Genomic DNA, 27645 nt, shown 5'->3' with positions numbered 1-27645 from the left:
CATTGGGGCTCAAAATCTAACTTCCATATTCACCTATCAGTATGTTTAGGGTGGGAGGGGACTGAAGCACCAGGAAGAAACCTATATAAACACGGAGAGAATATACAAACTACTTGCACATGTTGTCTTTTTCCCAGCGCTAACCACTGAGCTACCCATATAGAATCTATAGACCAGTGTTTTCCAAATAGTGTGTCTCCAGATGTCGTAAAACTACAACTCCCAGCATGCCCGGACAGCCAAAGGCACTACAATGCATATTTTTTTTATGGAAATTCATGATTTGGATTGACCAAACTGAATAGGGCTGAACTGCATCCAAAAGTGCAACAAAATAAACAGCAAAAATCAGAGCTGATCCTCAGAATATATGCTGTTTATACCCAGATTGTATACACAGGCTGTCAGCCACCACCCTAATAGTGGACATTAAAGGGGAACTCCGGTACAGGACATATTATCCCCTATTCACAGGATAGGGGATAGATAAGTGTCTGATCGCGGGGGGTCTGACCGCTGGGACCCCCGCATTGTCATGCCTGGCGCCCCAGTGTTTTGAACATTTGTGTTCAGAACTCCGGCTCTCCTAACGTTCAGAGCAACCGTGGTCGACCCCCCCCTCCACGTATCTGTATGGGAGAGTCGGAGATACAGCACTCATGTTTCTCTGGCTCTTCTATAGAAATACCTGTAGGGGGCGTGTTTACCACAGCTTCGCGCTGTGGTCAACAGTAATCCGGCACAGAGCAGAGATCAGGGTGCCGGGCAAAGGATTGCGGTCAGCCCCCCGCGATCAGGCACTTATCCTCCTATCCTGTGGATAGGAGATAAGATGCCCTGTTCCAGAGTTCCCATTTAAGACCAAAAATTGTAGGACGAAAAATGTTCTTCCAATCTACTTTAATACGAGTGTGTAATTCCTTGTTTTTTGAATCAGAGTTTTGCTTTAAAGGGGTATTCCAGACAAAAACTTTTATATATATATATATATATATATATATATATATATATATCAACTGGCTCCAAAAAGTTAAACAGATTTGTAAATTACTTCTATTAAAAAAATCTTAATCCTTTCAGTACTTATGAGCTTCTGAAGTTAAGGTTGTACTTTTCTGTCTAAGTGCTCTCTGATGACACCTGTCTCGGGAAACACCCAGTTTAGAAGAGGTTTGCTATGGGGATTTGCTTCTAAACTGGGCATTTCCCGAGACAGGTGTCATCAGAGAGGACTTAGACAAAAAAGAACAACCTTAACTTCAGAAGCTCATAAGTACTGAAAGGATTAAGATTTTTTAATAGAAGTAATTTACACATCTGTTTAACTTACTGGAGCCAGTTGATATATAAAAAAAAGTTTTTTCCTGGATAACCCCTTTAAGAGCAATTTGGGTTCCTTCCACATATCTAGTGTGCAATGTTTTCTACTGTGAACTCCTTAAATTGGCTTTCCACAATAACTTCATACCGAGGAGAGCTATAACTGTTGTACAAGATAAGATTATACTCTGGGGATTAGAACTGGAGAGACATGGAATATATTGACACCCATAGGCCAACACTTTGTTTTTAAGGGAACGGCTTCTTTAATTATTCATGTAATTAGCAGGCGTCTACCTAAATTGGGAAACAGGCCACTGAATACAGAGTTACACATTAACACGCCTTGAATAAGTCCCCATATGAACACAATGTTGCCTAAAGCAAAGCTTTCATTAAACAGCTATAACATCTGCGGCCTCGCAGCCCGGATATACTATTTCTGCTCACAAATAAAAAGGATTGTTTTACACACTCCATCAAGTCTCGGGAGCTTGCATAGCAATAGAAAGATCCTGATGAGATCTGCCTTGCTTTACATTCATATATTTTATCATTACAGTGAAGTCATAGATTCTAAACATTGCCCCGTGTGACTCAGAAAGGCTGCGATATGTTATACAAAACCAAAGTAATCAAAAAAGAATCAATACGAGAAGGAAATTAAATTGAACTTTACCTGTTCTCTAGTGAACCAACGAGCATCTTCTATTTCAGTCTTGTCAGCTGTTATTTCTGTGGATATTGCGACACCTAAGCAACCAATCATAAGGGAGGAAGGCATTGGCCAGGGCTGGCATGAAACATACTGAACATGGCCAACTTTAATGCCGCTCTCCTCTTTCACCTCTCTACGGACAGCATCTTCTAACGTTTCTCCTTTGGAGGAAAGGGAATGACAAGGTAAGTAGTGTGGTAGCAGATTAGTCACAGCTCAAAGCAATAAGATGAAAGGACTGAACACTTTAAAGGGATACTTTGCCCTTAGACATCTTATCCCCTATCCAAAGGATAGGGAATAAGATGTCTGTTCGCGGGGGTCGCGCAGCTGGAACCCCCAGCGACCTCTGTGTAGCAGCCGGCGTTCATTTAGAACGCTGGGTGCAGGGGAGGTCGTGACATCATGGCCACGCCCCTTGTGATGTCACACCACACCCCCTCAATGCAAGTCTATGGGAGGGGGCATGGTGGCGCCGCGCCTCCTCTTATAAACTTGCATTGAGGGGGTGTGACATCACAAGGGGCGTGGTCATGATGTCACAACCCCCCCGCCGCCCACTCCAAGCGTTCGGAACAAAATGTTCTGAACGCTGGGGCAGCGGAGTACTACTTTAAATCTATTTTGTCAATCTGGTCCATCATCACTACTTCTCCTATATCTCCAGTTCTGAGATCCCTCGGAAACATCTAGGTTTGAAAGATGCTTGGAAACCTCTGTAACAAATCTACAATAAATCTGCAGTGCACAAGCATACCCTTAGTTGATACATATGTTCATTTCAGAATTAACCTGTTAACGCCCAACTGCCGTTCATGTACAGAAGCTGGGTATGGGGTGTGTATGGTGCGGGCACCTGATAGGTGCTGGCTTTTTTTTGCAGCCCACAGCCAGTAATGGGACCTTCATGGGAGATTACTCTGATGCTGGCATTAAGCCGTTTAAATGACGTATTTACTAGCAACTGTGGCATTTAAACAGTTCTGTGCCTTATACTTGGTGGCTAGGGTCTCAATTAGCGCACCCTCGATGTGCCTTCTAGGCCTTAGTGCCTGCCATGACTGATCTACTGACATAATCTGCCATAGATATGCTGTATCGGTAAAGAGTCCTGTGCACTGAAAAAAGAAAAGCCTGCATACTCACCTCCTGCGCTCCCACGCTGCTGCTGATTCCAGACCTCACCAGTGGTCCTCTTCATCCTTCTTTGGATGACATTTCGCATGTACAGGAACTCTTGGCACAGTGATTGGTTTAGCAGACACAAAACTTTTTAGAAAGAGGAAGAAGACTGCAGTGGGGACTGGAAGACTTGACAGTGACAGCAAGGGGAGAGATGAGTAGGCTTTTTTTTCCCTTTTCTTCAGTGCATAGTGAGATATATAAACAAAGTCTTGTCTGGTCACAGGATAGCTTTAAAATTTCTTAACATAGAAGAATAATTTCAGCTTTTAAAACATGGAAGACACTCTACCTATCAGCACATCTACCTACCTGGTTCAATAAAGCCTGCTAAACAAGAGAACATGCCAGGAGGAAATCTCTTCTGTCTCCCCAGAAGACAATGGTTTCCATCAGGGTGAACGATGAGCATTATCACCACAGGATCTGGATATAACAAGGGAGACAAACAACAATATTATATTTTGCCAGTTCCTTAATGCACTAACCTCAGTTGTACTCTTTACCTGTGCTGTTGTATGGGACACAGTATACAATACTAACTTAGTATTATATTAAAGGTCAATGAAAATGTATCTAATATATGCATTATGATGTCCTTTCCCTGCCTCCCAGGAGCCCTGTAGTAGTTAAAGGGGTATTCCGGTGCAAAACTATTTTTTTCATATCAACTGGCACTGTGTCTCAGGACCTGGCCAGAGCAGGAGAGGTTTGCTATGGGGATTTTCTCCTACTCTGGTCAGTACCTGAGACAGACAGAGGTATCAGCAGAGAGCACTGTTATCAGACAGAAAAGAACAACTCATCTTCAGCAGCTGATAAGTATTGGTAGGATTAAGATTTTTTAATAGAAGTCATTTACAAATCTGTTTAACTTTCTGGAGCCAGTTGTTTTTCACTGGAATCCCCCTTTAATGTAGGCTTTTGCATACAAATATAATTACAATCATTTTACATTTATCTTCTATTCACATGAGGATCTGTCATACCATCAAAGCCACCCACTATTTGTTCTTTTGGCATTTTGGATTATCTGGCGCTTTAATGGCTCAGGCAAAAACAGATTTTCAATGTTTTACAGCACTTATACACAAACCAATAATAAGAAATATTCACAAAGAAAAAGAATAGTGACATAGATCTATATAAATATGCCCTTAAATATAACAATAGTAACAAAATAAAAACACTTTTTTTTAAAATTCAGATACATTAAAGGGGTACTCCAGCATTTGACAATTTATCCTCGATCAACAGGAGATATGGAATAAGTGTCTGATCTCCAGTTGTTGACCCCGGCTCTCCCTGTGCACGAAATTGGGTCAACACCTCCCTTAGTGCACTTTCTATGGGAGAGTCTGAGACACATCTCCGTTGTCAAATGCTGGAGTACTGCTTTAAGAGAGTCAAAAGAATGATATTTTCGTTTTGTTAGATCTCCTTTAAGTAAATAGGTTGTTTGTGCTGTACAACACAACTTTCAGTGCTTAAACACAAAATGCCATACACAGTAGTTGTTGTGTAATTATAGTGGATGTGTAGGCACAATGGCTGTGTAGGCGTGATCACCAACGGCCGTGACTGACAGGTATCATCAGGCCAAAAAATAAAGAAGGCCAAGGCCAAGATGAAACACTGTCATATAAACTAGTGTTTCCCAACCAGTGTGCCTCCAGCTGTTGCAAAGCTACAACCCCCAGCATGCCCGGACAGCCTTTGGTTTTGCAATAGCTGGAGGTAGCCTGGTTTGGAAACACTGCTGTAGTGAGTGCTTTCAGAATGATGGGCAAAATTGTGACACATCAATAGCCACAGATACATTAAAGAGCAGTTCTGAGCTATTCCTATTTGCCTTGTTACTCCGGTACATTACATCTTATCCCCTTTCCACAGGTTAGGCCATACGTTTCTGATCATGGTGGGTCTGACCACTGGGACCCCCGCAATCTCCTGCCCGGTGTCCTGAAGCTTTGTTTTACAAAAACCGGCTCTTCACTCTTCTCTGGTTGACAGTAATCAGTCATGGAGCGGAGGTCACTCCATGCATGAGGAGAGCCGAAGCGCCTGGCAGGAGCTTGCGGTAGGTCCCATCGGTCAGCCTCCCTGAGATCAGACACCTATTCCTAAAGGCTGTCCGGACATGCTGGGAGTTGTAGTTTTGCAATTGCAGGAGGCACCCTGTTTGGAAAACATTGATATAGACAGTAGTGAACTGACATGAAACTGCAACCTTAAAGCTATGCGGTGGGGATTTTACCTACATAGCTACATTTAGCTGACCTTACATCTTGGTTTATTATATCAGAATGAAAGACTGCATTATTATTCTGCATAAAAGAGATCAAAATAAGCCATTTGTCACTGAACTGAACTGATCCCTCTTATTAACAGGACATCCACTTGTAGCAGAAAATCTGCAGCATTTAGCAGCAAAGTGGAAGACATTTTGAAAAACTAATCTACACACTGTATAAACTATCCTGCATTGCAGATTTAAACTCTGCAGCATGTACAATGTTAACTTAGATCTGCTGCAGATGTTCTGCAAACTCCCCCACAGAAAATAATGGTCTGTGTGAAACCTATGCAGAAAATCTGCAGCATAACACACACAATTTGGTGCTGACAATTTTTTGAAGCTGACATCGACAGCATATGCACTACGTGTGGCCGTACCCACAGAGTTTTCAATCATGAAGCACTTAAATAGGTACTCCGGTGGAAATTACTTCTATTTAAAAATCTTAATCCTTCCAGTACTTACCAACTGCTGTATGTTCCACAGGAAGTTCTTTTCTTATTGAATTACTTTTCTGTCTGACCACAGTGCTCTCTGTTGCCACCTTTGTCCATGTCATGAACTGTCCAGAGCAGGATTGGTTTGCTATGGAGATTTGCTCCTGCACTGGACAGTTCCTGACATGGACAGAGGTGTCAGCAGAAAGCACTGTGGTCAGATTGAAAAGAACAACTCAACTTCCTGTGAAGCATACAGCAGCTGATAAGTAGTGGAAGGATTAGGATTTTTAAATAGAAGTAATTTACAAATCTGTTTATCTTTCTGGAACCAGTTGATTTAAAGAAAATAAAAATAAATATGTTCTCCACAGGAGTACCCCTTTAAAATTCTTCAGTTGTATGCTGTATGTACTCACCCACTCTTGGATATGATGTATTATGAATTCCTTGTAAGCTGGGGCACCCCTCTGCTACACATGTCCGCTTGTATCCACCCTCCTCAATTATTGTCTTACCACCACAGGTCGGGCAGTATTTGTATCGATTGTGCCAGGCAAGGACAGAGCGGGCTTGTGCCAAAATTCCTAGAAAAGATAAAGCAGATAACTTGTGGATACATTATAGTAGAACATTAAAAAACAAATATTTATTAAACATTATACATACAATTTTGTATTGCTGTTTGACAGAACTATGCAAATTAAAATTTGAGTGTTACAGTATAGTTTGCTTGCAATAAAGGCAAACTGACAGCTGGTTAAACCCAATACACAGTGTTATAGTGGGGGTAAACCGGATTAAAATCATGTATTACTCCCCTGCATCAGTGCCAACATTATGGAGATATACAATGTATTAGCTGACAATATAATATGTTAATCGCCGGCTTTGCACAATAGGGGGAGGAGCCAGCATACCCAGCATTCTGCCCCTTTCCCCTCTGCTTATAAATATTCATGAAGCCCTTCATTCATGTAAACGCGAGTTAGGCAGGCATATCAGAGCAGAGGGGAAGAGGGCAGGGATGCTGAGTATGCTGGCTCCTGCCCCCATTATGCAAAGCCGGTGATTAACACATTAGCAATGCCGGATAATACATTGTATATCTCTGTTAGGACAGCACTGACTTGGGTGTGTAATACATGATTTTATTCTGGTTCACCCTCACTATAACCCTGTGTATTTGGTTTAGTGCGGGTAAACCGGCTTTCAGTTTTTCTATATAAAGATTCTTTAATCGGTTGCCGCCAAAGGGCGAGCCGGCTCGCCCTACAACGGCAAGCTGTGTATGGCGCGAGCTCCTGACTCGAGCCCGGCCCGTACTGGCTGGCTGCCGTTAATAGCCGACATTTGTCGATTGCCGCGGCCGGTGTTGTGCCATATTATGTGTTTTGCCGTAGAATGTGTTAGCTGACTCAGCACTATATGGCACATCACTGGCTATTAACCCTTTAAATCGCAGCTGTCAAAGTTGACAGCGGTGTCTAAAGGGATCTTTAACCAGTCCCTGGGGGTCCAGAAGGGTGGATCTATGGAACCACATTGATCTGTATGAGGAATCTGCTGATTCCTCCTAAAACGAAAGTGCAAAAATGAAAAAATGGCCTGGTTCTTAAGGGGCTAAACAAACAAGGTTGTTATTTTTTGGAGCAGATTGACCAGTCTGGGATAAAAAGAAAATATAAAAGCTGTACTCACTACCCAATACCCCTGATAGTGCCCAGTCTCACCTGATCATCTCTTCCTTGTCCCTGTTTTGACAAACAGGAAGTGCTTCATAGCCACTGCAGAGGCCAATGATTGGTTAACAAGTTAAAAATGATTGGGTATTAAGTGCATTGCAGAAGCTCAGAAGACACAGGCCCCTATTACATGTTCAGGTGAGATTTACGAACCCTTGTACAAGGCTCTACTATCGTGCAGGGAGGGCCACATAAATGATCGTTCATACAGACCTTTGCTTTCAGCATTCAGTGGAACGATGTGCAGCCGACAAATGAGGATTTTTTGACTTGTGAAAATGACATAATCAGTCGACAAACATCTGCTTGTTCCCTGGGCCTATTACACAGGGCAATATTGCCCATCCACCAAAATTCATATTAAGAGCTAAGCAGTTAGGTCAAAAGTCTGACAGCAGACAGTCCATAGATAGATTGATGTCTGTTCCTAAAGGCAACCTCTAAAGTAATGACCTTTTTTTTTTTTTTTTTTTATTGTTTGGTGTAGGAATGAACACTAAACAAAAACTGCCAGTTCCCCTTTATTTCAGGAGATCGTAAGGTGAAATCAGGAATTTAAACATTTGAAAGGTTATTCGGGTGATCAATTTTTTTTTTTTGTATTTGGCTGTAGGTGCTTTAAAAATAAACTCACCTCACTGACCTCTGCTGCAGATCTATGCTGCAGTCAGTGACTGGCAGATCCTGCGGGGACAACAGATCACAGGAAGCAGCAGAAAATAGAAGCAGTCAGTGCTGCAGCAGTGTGGAATCAGGGCAAGTGAGTATGGTTGCTTTTTTATTTTTAAAACATCCCAAGTGAAATTTAAAAATAATTCTGATCACCGGAATAATCTTTTAAAATAATCAGAGATTAGTTACACAGCATTAGGATCTGCGTTTTTTGTGCTGCAGCAGATTTTGCTACCCATTGAAGTCAATGGACAGCAAAATCGGCTACGGCAAATCTGAGGCATATCTGCAAAAAAAATAAGGACATGTGAACTGACCCCAAAAATACCACTCCCTTAATCTAGCATCTCATAATCCAGAATATCTCTTGTATTTATTAGCAAGTATTTTGATCTTGTTTACACTTGGAGTGGGAGGCGGGGGTCGTGATGTCATGGCCATGCCAACTTGGGATGTCATAGCCACGCCCCTTAATGCAAGTCTATGGGAGGGGCGTGGTGGCCACCATGCCCCTCCCATAGACTTGCATTGAGGCGGCGTGGCGTGAGACCACGACCCCCGCTGCCCACACCCATCGTTCTAAATGAACGCTGGGTGCTGCACAGAGACAACGGGGGTCCCAGCTACGGGCCCCAGCGATCAGACATCTTATCCTCTATCCTTTGGATAGGGGATAAGATGTCTAGGGGTGGAGTACCCCTTTAATATAGGTTTTCTAGGTTAGAAATTATTTTCTATGAGTGTCTCGTAGTCCAGAATTTCTGATAATCCAGCAGTTATCAGGTCTCATTTTCAGCAGAAGGAGGAAATGTTATTGCTCATAAATATGTATAAATGAAGAGAGTTAAACATCCTGATACCTGCTTCCATGCCAACTAGCTGCAACAGGGTCGGCATTGGGGGTTGAAGGAAATAGCAGCCTTCAAATTTTCTTTCAAACGGATCTGTAGATAAATTCTCCACATTAAGGGCAAACCAGGCCACCAGTCCATCTTCCTGTTCTGCTGAATGTGGATTATTTAATTGGGTTTCCACTCCAAGAAATATTAATGAGACCTCATCGGGCTTTGACAAGAATTCCTCCACATCTTCATGCTGCAGTCTGCAGAGCCTGATTTCTGGCTCTTGTGCGCTATCTTTTGTACCAATTAGCGATACAAGCGGACCTAGGTTGGAAAAAATGATGTATACTGAACTGGCGTCTGTGTGCTTGGATTTTAACCAGTTAGTATCTGCCCGTTTATCGCTTCTTCTGTCCAGAAATGTCTTGCTGAAATAATTCTCATACTCCTCTTTAGCATCTGACAAAAAATGAGGCTTTGCTCCACCTCTAGCACTTGAGAGCAAGTTTACAATGTGTTTGTGACCCCAAAACTTGGCGATATCTAAAGCAGTCTGTCGAGATTTGTTTACCGATGTCTTGTCGCACCTAAAAATAAATAATACGACTTTGATTAATATTTTATAGCTTCTTATGAAGAAGATAATGAGAAGTAAGAGAGCAAAGTTTCACCTAACACCACATATGTAGTATAAAGAGCATCTGGCCCTGTTTTTCATATGCAATCAATGTAATATTATGATATATTCTCCTGAGAGTATTCAGATATAAGATGTCTGCTACCAGTCATTGTTCCGGAAATTTTACTTAATATTACAGGCTTGACTGTCCCCGGATGAGTCTGTAGCTGAGACTGACAGACAGCAGAAGACCTCTTCTGCACTGTATTAAAGAGTACCTGCCATTTAACCATATTTTCTAAACTAACACAGATTATATTCCTCTAACTACTCCTAACACCCCTCCTGCCCTAAAAAAAATTCAGAGCACTAAAAAGCTTAGTATCATACAGTTCCTTTTGCTCACATTGTCTGAGCACCCGGCAGTAAAAGTGGGCATTCCCCAACAGGCACTGAAGCCTGCGAGATCTGTGCCTCGCCATGCCCCGCACACACTTCCTGAGTTTGGACTTCTACAAGTACGGGTGGAGACCAAACTAACTGTTTGACTTGTGCAGGGAACAGAACAGAGCCACCTAGTGGCCGTTTTTTCAATCACATTAAAAACATATATAGATTGAGAATTTTAACATCAAGTAAATAGCAAAGTGTCTTATAATAACATAAGGGACAATATATTTAAAGTTAAGTTTGGTAACAGGTACTCTTTAAAGTAGTATTCCAGAGAAATATTTTGTGTTTTCATACTGCTCTGGATGTCAGAAAAAAAATTCCACTGTCAGAGCTTCCTGTTCTTCATCCCCCCCATATAGGAAGTGCCCGTTCAAGCCACTGCTACGACTGGCTAAGCAGGCGCTTCCTACATGTTGGGATGAAGAACAGGAAGCCATGATAATAGGGATCAGCAGTGTCAGAATGACAGGGTATCAGCAACAGGGGAGTACATGTTTTTTATTTGTTCCTGACACCATGAGTCCTTTACAAATAAAAATATTTCAACAGAATACCCCTTTAAACCTCCAGCGTGTTGAAGTTCTCAAGGTGTAAAATTTAACCCCTTAAGGACCAAGCCCATTTTGACCTTAAAGGAGTAGTCCAGTGGTGACTCAGTGGTGAACAACTTATCCCCTATCTTAAGGATAGGGGATAAGTTGCAGACGCGGGGGGTTCGACTGCTGGGGCCCCCTGCGATCTCCTGTACGGACCCCGACAGCCCGCTGGAAGGGGGCGTGTCGACCTCCGCACGAAGCGGCGGCCGACACGCCCCCTCAATACAACTCTATGGCAGAGCCGAATCGCTGCCTTCGGCAATCTCCGGCTCTGCCATAGAGTTGTATTGAGGGGGCGTGTCGGCCGCCACTTCGTGCGGGGGTCGACACCTGCTATCTGGCCGGAGAGCCGGGGCCCTGTACAGAGAGATCGCAGGGGGCCCCAGCGGTCGGACCCCCCGCGATCTCAAACTTATCCCCTATCCTTAGGATAGGGGATACGTTTTTCACCATTGGACTACCCCTTTAAAGACCAGGCCAATTTTATTTTTGCATTTTCGTTTTTTCCTCCTCGTCTTCTATTATTTATATTTTCATTCACAGACCAGTATGAGGGCTTGTTTTTCGTGCAACCAGTTGTCCTGCGTAATGACATCACTCATTTTACCATAAAATATATGGCGCAACCCAAAAAATACTATTTGTGTGGGGAAATGTAAAAGGAAATCGCAATTTAGCAAATTTTGGAAGGTTTCGTTTTCATGCCGTACAATTTACGGTAAAAATTACATATATTCTTTATTTTGTGGGTCAATACGATTAAAATGATACCCATGATTACATCCTTTTCTATTACTGTTGCGCTTAACAAAAATCGCAAACTTTTTTACCAAATTAGTATGTTTAAAATCCTTCTATTTTGATGGCACATTTTTTGCGCCATGATCTGTACTTTTTATTGATACCACATTTGTGTATATAAAAATTTTATTAATTTTTTTCAAAAATTTTTTTTGAATAAAATGTTACAAAAAAGTAGCAATTTTGCGCTTTTTTTTAACGTTGACACGGTTCACCGTACGGGATCAATAACATTATATTTTAATAGTTCAGACATTTATGCATGCGGCGATACCAAATATGTGTATTATTTTTTTTTTTACACTTTATGGGGGTAAAATGGGAAAAAAGGACATTTCAAATTTTTATTGAGGAAGGGGATTTTTCAAATTTTTTTCCTTTTATTTTTATTTTTTATTTTTACACTTTAATAGTCCCCATAGGGGACTATTTATAGCAATCCTTTCATTGCTAATACTGTTCAGTGCTAAGCATAGGGCATAGCACTGATCAGTGTTATCGGTCATCTTCTGCTCTGGTCTGTATTATTCTTATTGTTACACATCCACACCGTTTTTCTGGTGTAGGATTCTATTGTGGCAGTTGTAGTCCGCTGCAGGTATCCTCCATTGTATGCATTTTTATGCTGGGGATCGCCCCTAGCAACGGACTACAAGGGCAGGATCTGCTCCCCCAGTATAAATGCACAACTGCATTTGGGGTTGAGCACCTCCAGCCATTTGAGACCACGTTTTTTGTTGTTTGTTTAAATTTATACTTGGAGGTGTGTAAACTCCAAGATTAATGCGCCTTGAATATCTTCAAGGCAGCATTAAGGTAGCACCTGTGAGGCTATGCACCCATATTAGCCAACTCAGGTGGGGCCTACAGCTTGCCTCCCTCCTCCCATTGCATGTGTGCTCAGTCACGCTGGAGGGTATCTGGGAGGACGTTGTGAGTCGACCGAATGCTGCCGTAATTGCCCACTGGCCCCTGTTTTGCTTATCAGGCACAGGTAGGATTAGCGTAGGTCCCGCGCCATTTTGAGAAACCTTGGCATTGGTGTGCGGGCTCTGGTGTGTCCTTCATATAAGGATACACTGGCAAATGTCTCAATGTCTCAAAAGTACCGGAGCACCAGGATGTAAATTTACATCCTTGGTCGTTAAGGGGTTAAAGGGGTTCTCCGGTAGAAAACAATTTTTTTTAAATCAACTGGTGCCAGAAATTTGTAAATTACTACTATTTTAAAATCTTAATCCTTCCAGTACTTATAAGCTGCTGTATGCTCCACAGGAAGTTGAGTTCTTTTCGGTCTGACCACAGAGCTAACTGTCCAGAGAAGGAGAAAATCCCCATAACAAACCTCTCCTGCTCCGGACAGTTCCTGACATGGACAGGGGTGTCAGAAGAGAGCACTGAGGACAGAAGGAAAAGAACAACTCCACTTCATGTGGAGCATACAGCAGCTGATAAGTACTGGAAGGATTAAGATTTTTAAATAGAAGTAAATTACAAATCTGTTTAACTTTGTGGCACAAGTTGATTTAATTTTTTATTTTTTTTCCAATGGAGTAACCCTTTAGTATTAGATCATATTCTATAGGCTTTAAAGATATGTACAATACTAGTAATGGAGATGCAACATGGTATTGTCGATTAAGAATCCTTAAAGCATTCCTGTCATTTCAAAAGATTTTTAAAAAACCTGCATGGTTTAGTTCGATTAACCCTTAAAGGGGTACTCCCATGGAAAGCTTTTTTTTTTTTTTTTTAAATCAACTGGTGCCAGAAAGTTAAACAGATTTGTAAATCACTTCTATTTAAAAATCTTAATCCTTCCAGTACTTTTTAGGGGCTGTGTACTAAAGAGAAATCCAAAAAAGAAATGTGTGGTGGCCCAAGACCGTATTACATACCATACCTAGTGTAGAGGTCCCCAAAGTCAGAGTAACTACGCTCAGGTAGGGTCCCTCAGGTGGGACAGCCCCTAGTCACCTCTCCTTAAGTCTAATTCTTTAATGCTAATACATGTATATATTTAATAATAGTGTATATCTGATATAATGTATAGTACTTACCTTGTTTAGCGTCGCAGGACCTTCGGTCATTTGACCATGTTAATAACCTCTATAGTATGTTGGAGGAACTTAGGAGGTCCTTGGGTCATGTGTTACCCACAAATCTTTGTAATGGTGATTGACATCAGTACGGACCAATTAGCACTAGTCCAGCCCCTGCCCATATAAGGGAGCTGTAGGCAATTATCGCTCTCTTGGGTTGCTGCTTTTGTGGATGCCGGACTAGCAGGACGGATCTACGCAACTTTCAAAGACACGCTAGGCATCAAAACCTACCAGCCTCAGCAGAACTAAAACCTTGAGTTCTAATCTACCCCCGCTAATGCTAGCGTGACTACTGGACCGCAATTAATACCCCAAAATCCAGTGGAACAGTGCCTAATACTTAAAGACTCTAAATTGCTAAAGCCCCAACCTATGTCAATCTCCAGAGAAAGCAGTTGTGTGCATAGAGACTGTTCAGTTTATGAAGCTTGCAGAAAATCTTCAGTAAAAGTTATACCTGTTTCAGAAAACTCTCTGGTTGTGGACATTCTATTATTATATACCTCCCTATCGCTCTTGGGAAGGATGGCGGTAGGACAAGCATTACTGAGGAGCCCTCACCCTGGCATCACAAATAGCAAGGATTAACAAGCACCCTTTAACTGCCGCACAGCTACAGTCCCCATACCCTACATCCCCCAGGCTATCACAAATGCAATTCCTCTGATGTCATGACCACAGTGCTCTCTGCTTACCTCTACTGTCCATTTTAGGAACTGTGCAGAGCAGGAGAAAATCCCCATAGCAAACATATGCTGCTCTGGACAGTTCCCATTCTCCCCCCACATGCCATCTAGCACTGTGATTTACACAGTGCTAGATGGCATGTGGGGGGAGAATGGGTTACTGGTGCCAGAAAGTTAAACAAATTAGCAAATTACTTCTGTTTAAAAATCTTAATCCTTCCAGTACATATCAGCTGCTATATGCTGCACAAGAAGGTCTATTCTTTTCTTTTTAAATTTCCTTTCTGTCTGACCACAGTGTTCTCTGCTGACACCTCTGTCTATTTTAGGAACTGTCCAGAGTAGGAGCAAATACTCATAGCAAACCTCTCCTGCTCTGGACAGTTCCTAAAATGGACAGATGTGTCAGCAGAAAAGAAATTAAAAAAGAAAAGAACATCCTCTGTAGTATACAGCAGCTGATGAGCACTGGAAGAATTAAGATTTTTTAATAGAAGCAATTTACAAATCTGTTTAAAGGGGTACTTCGGTGGAAAACTTTTTTTTTTTTTTTTTTAAATCAACTTGTGCCAGAAAGTTAAACAGATTTGTAAATTACAGTAAATATGGAGAGGCTCTTGTCTAACTATTCACCAATGAAGACCCGAGCTGCCAAACTGACACCTATACCCACGGTGTCTGAAAAATAGGGAATTAATAAAAAAATATCGGGCTCAGGGTCATGGATATTTAACCATTAAAAAGTTTATTAAAAGTAAATTATACACTCCCTTGGCCTGTGCACCCTGTTGTGAGGTAAGCCTTCTCCTTCCTATACCTTGGTTCCTCGCTCTCATCTGCTGCCTTCTACTCTCGCTTTCTTCTCACTTGCCTATCTATCTTTCTACCCCACCTTCCTTTTCTTTCTGTCCTCCTCTTTAACTCTTTGATACTGCGCTCCATCATACCTACTCAGTTGAGACCTAGCTAGGACAGTCCCTCGCTACCTTTACGGTGGAGCTTTCATTTCATTACATATGATTAGGATTCTTTTTACGGTTCGTGGCACGCACGTATTTCCTGCTTATCTTATCCTGTGTGTTAGACTATACATGTGCCTTACACAGTGTTCGTACTGTTTATACTGAATATTTACAATAAACTTCTACTGTTGGAAAAAAAAAAAAGTTAATTATCCAAAATTATATAATATGACCTGCGACTCACAGGGCCCTTGTGAGTCGACTGGGTCTCCTCTTAAAGGGGTTCTCCCTTGCTTATACTGTTTTTTGTTATTATGTTTGTGTGTTATGTGTGTATAAGTATGTGTTTTTTTATGTGTGTTGTGATTATGTATATATGTATTTTCTTACCTTTTGTGAAGATCCGGAAGCTGGCCCCTTTGTAACCTCGGCCTCCGCCATGTTGTGTTCGGTAAGTGGGATGTCGGGGGGTGTGTTCTTGCTTCTGTCCTTCCTATCTTCTGATGTCCGAGGCAAATCTTTTCTTCCCGTTTCTTCCGTGGCTCAGCGACGAATCTGCGGCCTCTTTCGGCACATGCGCAGGTAGTTTGTTTTTTTTACCAATAAAATTTTTTTTGTCTAATTGACAAACTGTCTGCGCTTGCGCGAAGCTACGCTATTAGCGTAGACCTAACGTACGCTACGCTGTTAGCGTAGCACTTGCGTACTCGCGCACGCGTTGACAGTTTTTCAATTAGGCAAAAAAAACTTTATTGGTAAAAAAAAAAACTAGCTGCGTATGCGCCGGAAGAAGCCACAGATTCGTCGCTGAGCCACGAAAGAAACAGGAAGAAAAGATTTGCCTCGGACGTCAGAAGATAGGAAGGACAGAAGCAAGAACACACCCCCCCGACATCCCACTTACCGAACACAACATGGCGGAGGCCGAGGTTACACAGCAAGCCGCTGGAAGAAAAAGGGGCCATACACAAAACACACAAACATAATAACAAAAAACAGTATAAACAAGGGAGAACCCCTTTAATCAATAAAATACTAAGAATGAATCACCGAAAGGCTAATTAGTACTTGGGGAATGCAAATCCCATGCGTTAACACTAAAGAGGTTAATTTAAATGTATCTCACCGACTGAATCATGCCTCTTTTTGAATATCTTAAAACATAACTTTTAATGTCGTACCTTAAAAAATTATTACTAGCTCTTAATCAATTATACTAAATACATAACAAAAGAAGATATAAATGTGGTGCAGTGAATAAAGAGAAAATGTGTGTGTGAGTGAATGACTGGTAGCGGTCACGGGTCGCGGAGCATTGGGTAAATAGATATAGATGTTAACCTTAATAGGGTGAGGTGGGGAGGTAATGGTTAGATAAATAGTTAGATAGATAATGCATACCACAGGCTAGATGACGAATCGTCACTGCTGGATATAGTGACTGCAATCAGAATAAAAGATGGAAGAAGGGGTATGTTCACGCTAAGCTAGATAGCCCCTCCCTCTGTCCCTGCCTTTTGAGGGACCCACCTCCTTAACAGGGTGGCCTCAACCACGATGACGTTCCCTAACTTAGATAAGTGAGGGAAAAAAATAACAAACAGTACAAAAGATAGAATAATAGGTATGCTCGGCAATCCGTGACCATCCAGACCTCACTTGTGATAATCAACTAAACTGTTTAGCGTGCACATATCCCTTCTTCCATCTTTTATTCTGATTGCAGTCACTATATCCAGCAGTGGCGATTCATCATCTAGCCTGTGGTATGCATTATCTATCTAACTATTTATCTAACCATTACCTCCCCACCTCACCCTATTAAGGTCAACATCTATATCTATTTACCCAATGCTCCGCGACCAGTGACCGCTACCAGTCATTCACTCTCAATAAAATACTATTCAGATCATTGGAAATGTAAAAAATATATAAAAGATAATACTGGGAAAGAAAAACATTTTGCAAGGGTCCAGCTCCTGGGTATGCAGAAATCCAGTAAAACTTAACCTTTAATCGTGCACATTAAAAACATGGAAATTCGCCACTCAGTGGCAAGTGACATGTCACTTAAAAGAAGGGTGAAACGCTGGCACGTTTCGAGCTATTGCTCTTAGTCATGGCGTGATTAAGAGCAATAGCTCGAAACGCGTCAGCGTTTTACCCTTCTTTTAAGTGACATGTCACTTGCCACTGAGTGGCAAATTTCCATGTTTTTAATGTGCACGATTAAAGGTTAAGTTTTACTGGATATCTGCATACCCAGGAGCTGGACCCTTGCTACATTTTCTTCTTTTCCAGTGTTATGGGGAGTGGCGGTTCCCTGCATCCGTGCTCCGGGATCATTGACAGATGCTTAACTCATATGGACTTTGGTGAGCTGATCTACACTTCTTTGCATATAAAAGATAATAGACTGATATAACATGTGACCATACACCTAATAGAACTAGTGCAAGTATTCCAAATAGCAAGTTGTTACTGTCTCTTGGCTGGTATGCTTCATGCAAATTGCATTTTTATCAAGCTGCTGAGGAAAGGACTTATGGGGGTCCTGAAACGTGTCCAGCCTATCATATACTGATATATGTGACCACCAACAGTACCCCATTGTGCCCTATTTGACACTTATTGACTTTGTTACCTAAGGGATATTTGCCTGTCAATCAAAGCACTGGCAGGTGCACGTAACATACACAAGGACGCCACCGAGCGTACCAGCTTCCTTTACTACTAAAGCGACGTAGTCCACCGAGCCGGAGCCCACTGTACCCAGAACTGCGATCCTGTGAGACAGTCGAGTCTCCAGCAGCGCTCGCTCCTGCAAGGAGAAGCGGCACAGAGGATTAAGACCAGCATTACAGAAAGGTACATTTTCCTCACCTATAGCCAACATCCTAGGATTGGTGAGCAACATTGCAATTGAATGTACTGCATGCATTGTTAAGCATACCAGCCGAGTATTTTTTGCACTAAGAGACAGTAACAGAACATGCTATTGGAATACTTGGACTAGTTCTATTAGGTGTATGGTCACATGTTATATCCGTCTATTATCTTTTATATATTTTTTACATTTCCAATGATCTGAATAGTATTTTATTGATTAAGAGGTGACCCAGACGACTCACAAGGGCCCTGTGAGTCACAGGTCATATCACATAATGGTGTATAATTTACTTTTAATAAACTGTTTAATGGTTAAATATCCGTGACCCTGAGCCCCATATGTTTGTATTAATTCCAGATTTGTAAATTACTTCTATTAAAAAATCTTAATCCTTCCAGTATCTATTAGCTGCTGAATACTACAGAGGAAATTATTTTCATTTTGGAACACAGTGCTCTCTGCTGACATCATGAGCACAGTGCTCTCTGCTGACATCTCTGTTCATTTTAGGAACTGTCCAGAGCAGCATATGTTTACTATGGGGATTTTCTCCTACTCTGGAGAGTTCTTAAAATGGACAGAGATGTCAGCAGAGAGCATTGTGCTCGTGATTCAGCAGACAGCTCTGTGTTCCAAAAAGAAAAAATTTCCTCTGTAGTATTCAGCAGCTAATAAGTACTGGAAAGATTAAGATTTTTTTAATAGAAAACATTTGAACATCTGTTTAACTTTCTGGCACCAGTTGATTTAAAAAAAAAAAAAAAAGTTTTCAACCGGAGTCCCCCTTTAACAGCAAAATAGGATCTTAGATATTGTAGTCATCACAGTCTTCGATGTGATAGCACAATGTCGCTCTCTATGATATCAGTTTAGCAGCATCTCCTCTTCATCTGCTTTTCCACTTTAACGTCAACTCTATTAGAGTGCGACCGATAACAGTTTTAACTTCGTCTTGAGATCCTAAATTGCCGACATTTGTATAGAGGACACAGATAAGTAAGGCTTAGTCATTTCGGCGGCGGCATTCATCCTCTCATATAATTGAAATATGTCACACTCTGTATCCCCGAACATTGATGCTAAGATATTTTAATGTCAACTATTCAGTGTAAATTAAAGCTCTGGAGCCGCAAGTTGAAAAGGGAGAAAAAGACTGAATTTTTTTTCTATAATTGTATTAAGAAAGCGGCACGAAGCAAATATAAAAGAAAGATACGTGTAATTACCCTTTCTCCAAAAGCATCTTCACTACATCAAAGTGGCCATTCCTGGCTGCGTACATAAGAGCACTCCATCCGTTTTCGGCGGTTTCATTAATGATCGAGGATGAATGACTTAGAAGAGCAAACAGCTTAGTAGTATCGCCCAGAGCGCAGAAGTTGTGCAGCTGAGCAACCATTTCTTTCCTGGGATTTTGCATTTCTGAAAGGCATTAAGACATAGGCATTAAAACGGAGCACAATGGATCCCTTGTGTTTGCGGTACAGATCAATGAGAGAAAATGCAACAGTCATTGTCAAATGGAATCACACTACTCAAGTTGACCATAGATGGAAAGATTACCCCGTCCCAGTCCGACCAGCGCTATAGTTTTTTTTTTATTTTTTTTATATTTGGATCGGTAAATGGGCATAATGTATTTAGTAATCATTGGAAATGGCTGTTCATGTGAAATATTCTGCCACTGTAGCAAATAGTGTTCGCGTGAATTGTTGCTCTTATATTTTCTCATTCAATTTGCGAGTTCCTGAGAGTAAAACTTGATCTTGGGAACAGCAGGTACTTTGGCTAATGTGTTTATTTACTTCGTGGCCATCCAGAAAAGAAGGATATGTGTATATGATCTTATCCATAAACAAGCTTAGCAAAGCTGAAATGTTTTTTTAAGTACCTGATGCAACCATCTCCCTGTTGCAGTGTTCTCCAAACAGCGTGCCTCCAGCTGTTGCAAAACTACAACTCCCAGCATGCCTGGACAGCCGAAGGCTGTCCAGGCATGCTGGGAGTTGTAGTTTTGCAACAACTGGAGACACACTGTTTGGAAAACACTGTCCAATGCCCTTAAGGGTGCATGCACACCACATTTTTGCAATACAGCTCCCGTATCAAAACATGTGTACAAATTTCAACCTGTATACGGTTAAAAAACGTATACGGTTTGAAAAACGATGTCCGGTTGCATCTGTTAAGAAAAAACAGTATATGTTTTTAACTTTTCACTCTATTTTGAATAAAGAAAAAAAACTGTGCAAAGTCAAAAACCGGATGGAACCGTACGCACATACGGTTCTGTACGGTTCCCATTGACTCCCATGTAAAAAAAAAAAAGGCATACGGTTTAATATGGTTTTTCACCCGGACCGAAAAACGTGGTAGTCTACGGTTTTGGGTACGGGTAAAAAAACGGACAAAACTGTATAAGCAAAATGGACTAAACCGGATGGTGCGTTTGACATACAGTTTACAATTTTAAGTCAATGCATATAGTTTTCTATACGGTTCTGTATGGTTTTTAACTGGAAACCGTATATGGGAACTGTCTAGCAAAAACGTGGTATGCATGCACCCTAACAACAGGAGGTTGCATGTAAAGAGCCTCTGTGGGGAAGACATCGATGGCCAGATTTATCAAACTGTGTGAGAGAAAAAGTGGAGTGATTTATCCACAACAACCAATCACAGTTCAGCTAACAAGCTCTGGTAAAGTGAAAGCTGAGCTGTGATTGGTTGCTGTGGGAAAATCACAATTTTTTTCTCTCACACAATTTGATAAATCTGGGCCAATGTGTGGATCTGCTAGGATGAAACCCCCCTATCAGGTAAGCAGGGAAGAGATTGGGGGAGCTCCGGTGTTCTGTACCAAACAATATTCTTTATGGGTGTATTCACACATACAGTATCCTGCGCCTATTTCATGCACAGCATTTAAAGCAGCAGATTTTAATGTAAACTAAATCTGCAGCTTCAAATATTGCATGTGTGAATACACCCTGAGGGTAAGGTCACACGTAGCACAACCGCAGCACATCCTGCTGACCGTCCCTAGAGTGTGCCTCCTGCTGTGTCCGTGTGTCCTGCTTTGTCTGCTTGTAACAGTAATCCGCCGTACAAGCAGGCACACTCGAGGTAATCCACCGACTGGTTTATTCACAACAATGCAACACATTTCGCTGCTCATGCGTAGCTTCATCAGGCATGGCAGTTAGGAACAACACCCAGGGCTATATACCCTAGTAGTATTAACCCTTAGTAAACATGAACAGAATAACAAGTAGATATCTGTGAACATTCATACCAAACCACAACAAATATTATAAAATATATATAGAAAAATATAAAATATATAGGTATATATATGCCGACATTTATCATTGTCTTTAGACTGCTTTTGTTTCTACACAAGGTGCAAAGCAGGGTATATTTGGTTTACACATTTCTGCTGATTTTGAGTTGCAACCCACTGATTTTGGCAATACACATGATATGGAAGGGTTTTATAAACTGCGTCTTTTTGTGAAAAGGTGCAAAAAAGGTGCAAAGCCACTGAAAAGTCTCTAAAACTTCACCAGTCCAGACTTAGCTTTTTGGTGTATGTGAGGAGAGATATCAAATTATCTGCGACCATTTATTAAATTTGGTGCTCCTACACATTACCAGCACACAAAAAAAGGTGTAGAAAAATGCTTCACTTACACCTACAATGATAAAAGCCGGCCATAGAGATTAATATGTATACAATGGAAAAGTAATAAATAGAGCAGAATTTATATGTTAAACGTACAACCGCATAGAAATCGCATAAGGATATTCACATTATTAATAAGGAGTTCAATAGGTATCAGTATAAATGTTCAACTTACATTTAAACACAGAACTTATTCATTATAACAAGTGGAATACCAGTTATTTTATATATTATGCAACATTCATAGTCCAAATTTACAATGTAAATAGCGACGAAAAAAAAAAAAAAAACGTTTAAAATCCAGGGACTGTGTCAAAATTAGGGACTCGAAACGCCCCATAAATGAATTTGCATAACTAGGGGCGGATCGAGTCCCATGGCACAGCCCCTGGTCTGCCTATACAGTATATGGCCTCATTCAACGAAAATACATTGTGCTCCAAAATAACAAGAATAGAATCCAACAGAAAAAGTGAGGGCAGGATCATTCGTAAAAAATATCCCAAATAGCAGCGATTACCAAATCTGTACTATTATTAGAATAGAGGGAGCACACGCCTAATGTTAAAAAGGAAAAACCACAAGGTAAATGAATAGTACTAATTTCCTGAATGGGTTGTGTGGAATCCCTTAAATATAATGGTAAAATTGATACATATGGATGTAACAAAAGATCAATAAAATTAGAAAGATTGGCTGTCATGGACCTGTGTAGTGTCATGTCACCTGTATAGCGTTATATAGCACAACAAGAAAAAGCAATCGCTGTATAAAGTACACACTCAAAAAAGAATACAGTAATTTAAAGGACATCTGCAGTGCTGGGCAAAAAAACTTTTTTTTACCTCATTTAATAGGTCTTTGAAAGACCTTTCCAACGATGTCTCCCCCATCAAAATTGGCCCAGTATTTCTCCCGTTATCAGCACACGAATTACGGAGGAGAAGTGAAAATAAAACTACATCTCCCATCATGCCTTGTGCTTACTTCCTGTAAGCTGCTGCCCTCCACCTGTTCTATCCCCCCGAGCATATTATTATATTGTAACGCCCACATCTCCCTTCCCTATGCATACACCCTCCCCTTCTGCTCATCTCCCCCTCCCCATGCTGCTCCTGTCCAGTGATGAAGCAGCTGCCTCCGTGCTCACTGTAGTGTGGGCACTGGAGAGTGGAGAGTGAAAGTAAAAATGGTAAAAAAAAAATATAATTGTTTGTCTATAAAACTGTCCTGATAGGGGTCCCTCCATCTTTTTCACAACTACAACTCCAAGCATGCCCAGTTATTTTATATGCTGTTGGGGCATGCTGGGAATTCCACTGGTGCCTCCAGCTGTTGCAAGACTACAAATCCCAGCATGCCCTGTCAGCTTTCTGCTGTTTGAGTGTATAAAGGAGTTGTAGTTCACCAACACCTCTACTGTATCAGGAGACTCCTGGGAGTTGTAGTTCACCAACACCTCTATTGTATCTCTGTAGTCTCCTGGGAGTTGTAGTTCACCAACACCTCTATTGTATCTCTGTAATCTCCTGGGAGTTGTAGTTCATACACCAGTGTTTCCCAACCAGGGTGCCTCCAGATGTTGCAAAACTACTACTCCCAGCATTCCCTGGTTGGGAAACACTGGCATACACACACACATAACAGGGACTACAACTCCCAGCATGTCATTCAGTAGTCCCCCATCTCACACACAGAATCATCTCCAGTATGATATTTATTCCCTGTAGTCTATACACCACCAGCCCGTGCAGTGTAATATGTCTCCTTCACATACACGTCCTCCCCCCTCCCTCCCTGCTCTGTGGTTTGCTCTGTGTTTCCCCCATGAAAACTTGAATCCTCCCCGTGATAAGTGAGGTCCTATGTAGACAGAGCAGGGGAGGGGGGAGGAGCTGGGGACGTCCTCATTCTCCCCCTGCTTCAATCTTACAGATAGGGGCGTTTCTGAGGATGAGCCTATGGCTGCCTCAGAAAGCACCTGCTCATGCATATGCATAAGGAGGGAGGACCTGACAGAGGCTAGGGGGAGCACAAACACTGCTGGGAGGAAGAGATCTCCGTCCCCAAGATGGCGGCTGCAATGTAATGAATAGGGGACGGACGCAGGACTACTGGGCTATGCTGACAACTCGAATATCTCAGAAACGGCTGCATATAGATAAATAGAACTAATTGACTGAATTGTATAACTTTTGTTTGGGGAACATTTGGGCAGTGATTTTTGACCACTACAGTTGTCCTTTAAAAAGTATATCTTTCATTTTGAAAACACACACACACACACATATATATATATATATATATCAATAAGAGACAACAAGGACATCTAAAAACAATTAAAAAGGGAGGCTCAAAAATGAGCAAAGCACAACATGGGGAGGGGGCACGAACCCCCTGACTCCTGGTTGTAACAAAAGATCAATACAATTAGAAAGATTGGCTGTCATGGACCTGTGTAGTGTCATGTCACCTGTATAGTGTCATATAGCACAACAAGAAAAAGAAATAGAGAACCAATAGTATGGGCCACAGGGACAGGGCCGGATTAAGAGCATCATGAGCCTGGTGCTGAAAATTGTGATGGGCCTTTCTATAAAAGTATATAAAATGAAAATGCAACACAAAGCAATTTTATCACGTTTTATGCACATTAAATTACCAGGATAGGTAGCATGTTCCCCACATTAGGTAGGTAGCATGTTCCCCACATTAGGTAGGTAGCAGTTTCCCCACATTAGGTAGAAGCAGGTTCCCCACATTAGGCAGTAGCAGGTTCCCCACATTAGGTAGTAGCAGGCTCCCCACATTAGGCAGTAGCAGGTACCCCACATTAGGTAGTAGCAGGTTCCCCACATTAGGCAGTAGCAGGTTCCCCACATTAGGCAGTAGCAGGCTCCCCACATTAGGCAGTAGCAGGCTCCCCACATTAGGCAGCAGCAGGTTCCCCACATTAGGTAGCAGCAGGTTCCCCACATTAGGTAGCAGCAGGTTCCCCACATTAGGTAGCAGCAGGCTCCCCACATTGGGTAGCCGCAGGCTCCCCACATTAGGCAGCAGCAGGCTCCCCACATTAGGCAGCAGCAGGTTCCCCACATTAGGTAGTAGCAGGCTCCCCACATTAGGTAGTAGCAGGTTCCCCACATTAGGCAGTAGCAGGTTCCCCACATTAGGTAGTAGCAGGCTCCCCACATTAGGTAGTAGCAGGCTCCCCACATTAGGTAGCATTGTCGTCGTCCCCACATATACACGCACACACACACACAGATAGCCACACACACGAGGCGGCTCTAGACTTTGTGAGGCCTTAGGCGAAACTTGAGCTTGAGGCCCCCACGAACACAAGATATGCACACGATAATAAAATGAATTATATACAAAACACAATTGGTATAGTATCCTTAGCACTGTGATGTCACTGTACACATTACCCCTGTACTATGATATCACTGTGCACATTACCCCTGTACTATGATATCACTGTGCACATTACCACTGTACTATGATATCACTGTACACATTACCCCTGTACTATGATATCACTGTACACATTACCCCTGTACTATGATATCACTGTGCACATTACCCCTGTACTATGATATCACTGTGCACATTACCCTTGTACTATGACATTACTGTGTATTTTTCCTGTACAGTGACATCACTGTGTGTATTATCCCCGTACTGTGACATCCCTGTGTGTATTATCCATGTACTGTGACATCACTGTGTGTATTATCCCTGTACTGTGACATCACTGTGTATTATCCATGTACTGTGACATCATTGTGTGTATTATCCCTGTACTGTGACATCACTGTGTATTATCCATGTACTGTGACATCATTGTGTGTATTATCCCTGTACTGTGACATCACTGTGTATTATCCATGTACTGTGACATCATTGTGTATATTATCCCTGTACTGTGACATCACAGTGTATTATCCATGTACTGTGACATCACTGTGTATATTATGGCTGTACTGTGACATCACTGTGTATTATACCCGTACTGTGACATCACTGTGTGTATTATCCCTGTACTGTGACATCACTGAGTATTATCCCTGTACTGTGACATCACTGTGTGTATTATGTCTGTACTGTGACATCACTGTGTGTATTATCTCTGTACTGTGACTTCACTGTGTATTATCTTTGTACTGTGACATCACTGTGTATTATCCCTGTACTGTGGTATCACTGTGTGTATTATCCCTATAGTGTGACATCACTGTGTATATTATCCCTGCACTGTGACATTACTGTGTGTATTATCCCTGTACTGTGACATCACTGAGTATTATCCCTGTACTGTGATATCACTGTGTATATTATCCCTGTACTGTGACATCACTGTGTGTATTATCCCTGTACTGTGACATCACTGTGTGTATTATCCCTGTACTGTGACATCATTGTGCATATCAACACAGTGATGTCACAGTAAAGGGATAATACACAGTGATGTCACAGTACAGGGATAATACCCAGTGATGTCACATAACAGAGATAACGACCACAGTGATGTCACAGTACAGGGATAATACACACAGTGATGTCACAGTACAGGGATAATACACAGTGATGTCACAGTACAGGGATAATACACACAGTGATGTCACAGTACAGGGATAATACACAGTGATGTCACAGTACAGGGATAATACACACAGTGATGTCACAGTACAGGGATAATACACACAGTGATGTCACAGTACAGGGATAATACACGCAGTGATGTCGCAGTACAGGGATAATACACAGTGATGTCACAGTACAGGGATAATACACAGTGATGTCACAGTACAGGGATAATACAAAGTGATGTTACAGTACAGGGATAATACAAAGTGATGTTACAGTACAGGGATAATACACACAGTGATGTCACAGTACAGGGATAATACACAATGATGTCACAGTACAGGGATAATACACACAGTGATGTCACAGTACAGGGATAATACACACAGTGATGTCACAGTACAGGGATAATACACAGTGATGTCACAGTACAGGGATAATACACACAGTGATGTCACAGTACAGGGATAATACACAGTGATGTCACAGTACAGGGATAATACACACAGTGATGTCACAGTACAGGGATAATACACAGTGATGTCACAGTACAGGGATAATACAAAGTGATGTTACAGTACAGGGATAATACACACAGTGATGTCACAGTACAGGGATAATACACAATGATGTCACAGTACAGGGATAATACACACAGTGATGTCACAGTACAGGGATAATACACACAGTGATGTCACAGTACAGGGATAATACACAGTGATGTCACAGTACAGGGATAATACACAGTGATGTCACAGTACAGGGATAATACAAAGTGATGTCACAGTACAGGGATAATACACACAGTGAAGTCACAGTACAGGGATAATACACACAGTGATGTCACAGTACAGGTATATTACACACAGTGATGTCACAGTACAGGGATAATACACAGTGAAGTCACATTACAGAGATAATACACAGTGATGTCACAGTACAGGGATAATACACACAGTGATGTCACAGTACAGGGATAATACACACAGTGTTGTCACAGTACAGGGATACAGTGATGTCACAGTACAGGGATAATACACACA

At 41.6% G+C, this 27645-nt stretch overlaps 1 protein-coding gene across 4 annotated transcripts in view; it reads right to left on the bottom strand.

Annotated features, from left to right (window-relative positions):
• Window positions 1-27645, bottom strand: part of NUDT12 (nudix hydrolase 12) — a 45878-nt gene that overhangs the window by 3871 nt on the left and 14362 nt on the right. For 3 of the 4 annotated variants that reach the window (XM_056537509.1, XM_056537510.1, XM_056537511.1), the window contains exons 2-6: window positions 19554-19749; window positions 9234-9802; window positions 6376-6543; window positions 3533-3646; window positions 2000-2199 (exon numbers count right to left, since the gene is read on the bottom strand). In XM_056537509.1, coding sequence (XP_056393484.1) covers window positions 2000-2199; window positions 3533-3646; window positions 6376-6543; window positions 9234-9802; window positions 19554-19749 — 1247 coding nt within the window. Of the gene's footprint in view, window positions 1-1999; window positions 2200-3532; window positions 3647-6375; window positions 6544-9233; window positions 9803-19553; window positions 19750-19890; window positions 20037-27645 lie in introns of those variants that run through there. The other variant, XM_056537508.1, reaches the window with a different exon arrangement.

Source organism: Hyla sarda, chromosome 1, assembly GCF_029499605.1.
Source record: "Hyla sarda isolate aHylSar1 chromosome 1, aHylSar1.hap1, whole genome shotgun sequence".
In the NCBI taxonomy this organism is placed as follows: domain Eukaryota; kingdom Metazoa; phylum Chordata; class Amphibia; order Anura; family Hylidae; genus Hyla; species Hyla sarda.
Note: the sequence above shows the minus strand (reverse complement) of the source record. Positions and strands in the feature narration are given on the sequence as shown.